This window comes from Odontomachus brunneus, unplaced genomic scaffold (genome assembly GCF_010583005.1).
Source record: "Odontomachus brunneus isolate Ranch 3 - 2012 unplaced genomic scaffold, Obru_v1 Obru_scaffold_278, whole genome shotgun sequence".
NCBI classification, from domain to species: domain Eukaryota; kingdom Metazoa; phylum Arthropoda; class Insecta; order Hymenoptera; family Formicidae; genus Odontomachus; species Odontomachus brunneus.
The window spans coordinates 278,358-281,580 of record NW_022639728.1 but is presented as its reverse complement, the minus strand read 5'-3'; the positions used below and the strand labels follow the sequence as shown (position 1 = coordinate 281,580).

The 3,223-nt window shown below is 37.9% G+C and overlaps 1 protein-coding gene across 6 annotated transcripts; it reads right to left on the bottom strand.

Annotated features, from left to right (window-relative positions):
- Window positions 1–308: 308 nt before the first annotated feature.
- On the bottom strand, window positions 309–2,864 carry LOC116853129 (putative nuclease HARBI1). Of its 6 annotated transcripts, none has more exons than XR_004379905.1 (3): window positions 2,830–2,864; window positions 755–2,614; window positions 309–655 (listed from the first exon to the last, which is right to left on the bottom strand). XR_004379905.1 is itself a non-coding variant. In XM_032834006.1 (2 exons), exons 1-2 carry the CDS (start codon window positions 1,422–1,424, stop codon window positions 361–363), a joined length of 318 nt encoding a protein of 105 aa, XP_032689897.1. In that variant the 5' UTR covers window positions 1,425–2,853; the 3' UTR covers window positions 309–360. The 6 variants fall into 6 exon arrangements, 1 of the variants encoding a protein (XP_032689897.1); XR_004379906.1 differs by having other exon boundaries at window positions 755–917; window positions 1,047–2,853; XR_004379909.1 differs by having other exon boundaries at window positions 755–1,193; window positions 1,402–2,853.
- Window positions 2,865–3,223: the final 359 nt, after the last annotated feature.

The following is a 3,223-nucleotide window of genomic DNA, read 5'->3' as shown; positions in this document are numbered from 1 at the left end:
ATATGTCAATGCACATTTCTGTGGTGAGGAGACGTTTCTTACGCGTAAATTCACGAATTCAGACTTTGAGCTAAAATAGCTCAGCTTCTGGAGCACGTAGAGAAAAGTAAAGACAGTTTTATTAAGTAATGTAAACCCAAGGAATCGATTAAGTCTCTCCAGAACTTCGTCAATTCAGCCGTTATAGCCGAAATGACGATGTAACCTACATTCAACTAAAGTCGTCGCGTAATATAACACGGTAGGCCGCCAATGCTTCGCGCTTGCACTTGGCTTCGCGACACGACCGTGTCGCTTGATTAAGATATTTTATTTATTTATTTATTTATTACTAATATTTATTTATTACTAATATTGTGTTTAGTAATAAATATACACTTTCTGTACCTGTAACTGTAGCGAATGGTAACCTTTCCTGTTCACGTAGCACTCAGGATTAATTTGTGGAGCTGCAATACGTATATGCGTTCCGTCAATTGCACCTATTACTTTGGGGAATCCATATTTCCTTTTCATATATGTCCATGTAACTTTTACTTCTTCTGCTGATGGCCATTTTATAAATGTATGTAAATGATAGTATAAACCAGATACAACTTTTAGTACGCTTCTCCAAGCTGTCGCCTTTCCAATACCAAATCTATCACTTATGCATCTGTAAATAAATATTCAACAATATATACAATTTTTAACAACATAAATAACTTGTATTTAATGTACAATTAAGTTTTTAACATTGTGTTTAATAACTTACCGAAAATGCATTTTAAAATCCATATCAGTGTATGCTGTCACAATATTTTCCACATAATTTTTGCACTTTATTCGTGGCACCCGAGATTGTATAACTAACTGTTTTACTATTTCTATGTCCGAATCGCTTTCGCTTGATTCGTCATCTACGTATTCTTTTATTACTTGCAATTAATGCAATTATAGTCATATTAGTAGTTTCAAAAAGTACTTGCAAAAGTGATACAATAATATGTACATTTGATATTGATTTTTACAATTATACTACAAATTATAAAATAAAAAGTTAATACCTATATGAATTAGGTGTTGCCATCATCCAAATGGCTACTAATAATTGTTTCTCTGGAGATATTGGAAGACGTCCACATGTGTCTGAATATTTATTCAAATGTGGAGATAATAATTCTAATAAAAATATGAATGTAGTACGTGTCATCCTATATGTAGTAATAATTGATCTTTATTTTTAATTATTAACTTTTGAGAACTTAATATGTACTAAATAATATATATAAATACACGTTTAGTCTTTAAAACATTACTTCGTAAAATATGTTGTAAATACAAATAAATCTAGAAATCTAAGAAATATAATTGTGATTTTAATGTACAATTAAGTTTTTAACATTGTGTTTAATAACTTACCGAAAATGCATTTTAAAATCCATATCAGTGTATGCTGTCACAATATTTTCCACATAATTTTTGCACTTTATTCGTGGCACCCGAGATTGTACAACTAACTGTTTTACTATTTCTATGTCCGAATCGCTTTCGCTTGATTCGTCATCTACGTATTCTTCTATTACTTGCAATTAATGCAATTATAGTCATATTAGTATTTGACTTTTCACTCATGTTTGTAAAATGCACGAGCACGCAAACTATAAACATAAATTTCAGTTTCAATGTTTGGCTGAGCACACTTTTCCTGTGAGTGACTTTACGCCATTACTCCCGAACAGTGCTTCCATCGTATGTAGAATAGATATTTGGCTAGATTTCAGATTTCGATCGTAGATGTAAGAGACAACAAAAGATGAATTTAGGTAAAATATCTCACGCTTTGACGATTTGGAAATTTAAGAAAAAAGATATGAATGAGTAGGGCCTTGGTAGGTTCCAAAGGCAACTTCCAAAAATCACGTCTGAACACGTTCAAACACGTTCAGACACGTTCAGACACGTTCAGACACGTTCAGACACGTCTTAATATGCCGGCGGTTAAACCGAAACACTAACTATAAACACAAGCTTCACGAAGCATACTGTGGTTCGTTCCGATTTGTAACTTTGCAACACCTTAATAGTTCTCCAAGTTAAAACGGAACGCTACTAGCAGTACACTTTCATGACGTCATAGCGTCAGTACTCGCAGTAAATAAAGGAACGCAGCCTATATGTATCTACTTTTTGACGCGAATTCCAGAAACTGACGCATGAAAACCTTTTTCATTGAGCGTCAAAATCTCGACGCTATTTCTACTAATCTAACCTTACCCGAGCGTCTTGACGCTCGTTTTGAGCGTCAACTGACGCCCATGAAAATGCATCATTATATGTGACCATGACTTGCGTCGATAATACCGCATGTGTGACTAACGGTAACTCTCGTTGAGACGTAGAAACGAGTGTCACTCGCGTGTTGAGTCGCGGATGCGACGACGTATGTCTTGATTTGACTTACCAGCGAACTGGGTTCGCGTGAGTGCTGCGTCCCTGGCAGCGGAGCAATAGCGAGCGTGGCTCGCGTGAGAGCTGCTGCGTCCCTGGCAGCGGAGTTCTCGAAGAGAACTAAGACTCACGCGGAGTCGTGAGCCCAACAGTACCGCGTTCTGTCGAACTGATAGCACGATATCTGCAAATACGTGAAATATCGCAAATGGAAGCTTCCACCGCGGTGGAGGCTTCGAAGTAATCCGAATGATCGCGCGAGCCCTTCTCGCATACGCCGATCGTATCGAGAAGGTGGAGATCCGCGAAGTTACCTAAATACTTCGAACCAAAAAAGCCAACGTGTCTCAGACACTCTCTAAAGGCAATGGAGATCAAAGCAGAAGTGCAAAAGAATACCTGTTTTGAGACAATGACCCAACGTGCACGTACACTCAAGAAGGCCTCGAGTGGTTTCGCGCGGTGTCTTATATAGGCGCCTAAGCGAAATTTGACCGCGAGCAACGGCTCCGGCTGACGCAGTCGCCGCGTCGCGGTAACGGTGCGAACTGGCGGCGGGAGGCCGGCGACTGCGAGTCGAGCGGTGCCTAGGGCCCGGCCGCCCACCGTACACGTTCCGTCCGGAACAGTACTTCTATATTTTGTTTTTAATTAATTTAATATAATGTTTGCACATAATTATCAGTTAGTTTGTATTATAGAGAAATATGAGGCATAAAAAATAATACAATTTAACATTTTACAGATGTAATGACATAATTCTATTGTACTCCTACATGTTTTACTCCTACAA

What these genes read in the sequence shown, in the direction of transcription:
- LOC116853129 (XM_032834006.1), bottom strand. Translation starts at nt 1,424, where the DNA reads ATGGATTTTAAAATGCATTTTCG. An exon ending in GATTTTAAAATGCATTTTCG is followed by an intron (nt 656 to 1,401) that starts GTAAGTTATTAA and finishes ATTTATTTACAG; the next exon opens with ATGCATAAGTGATAGATTTG.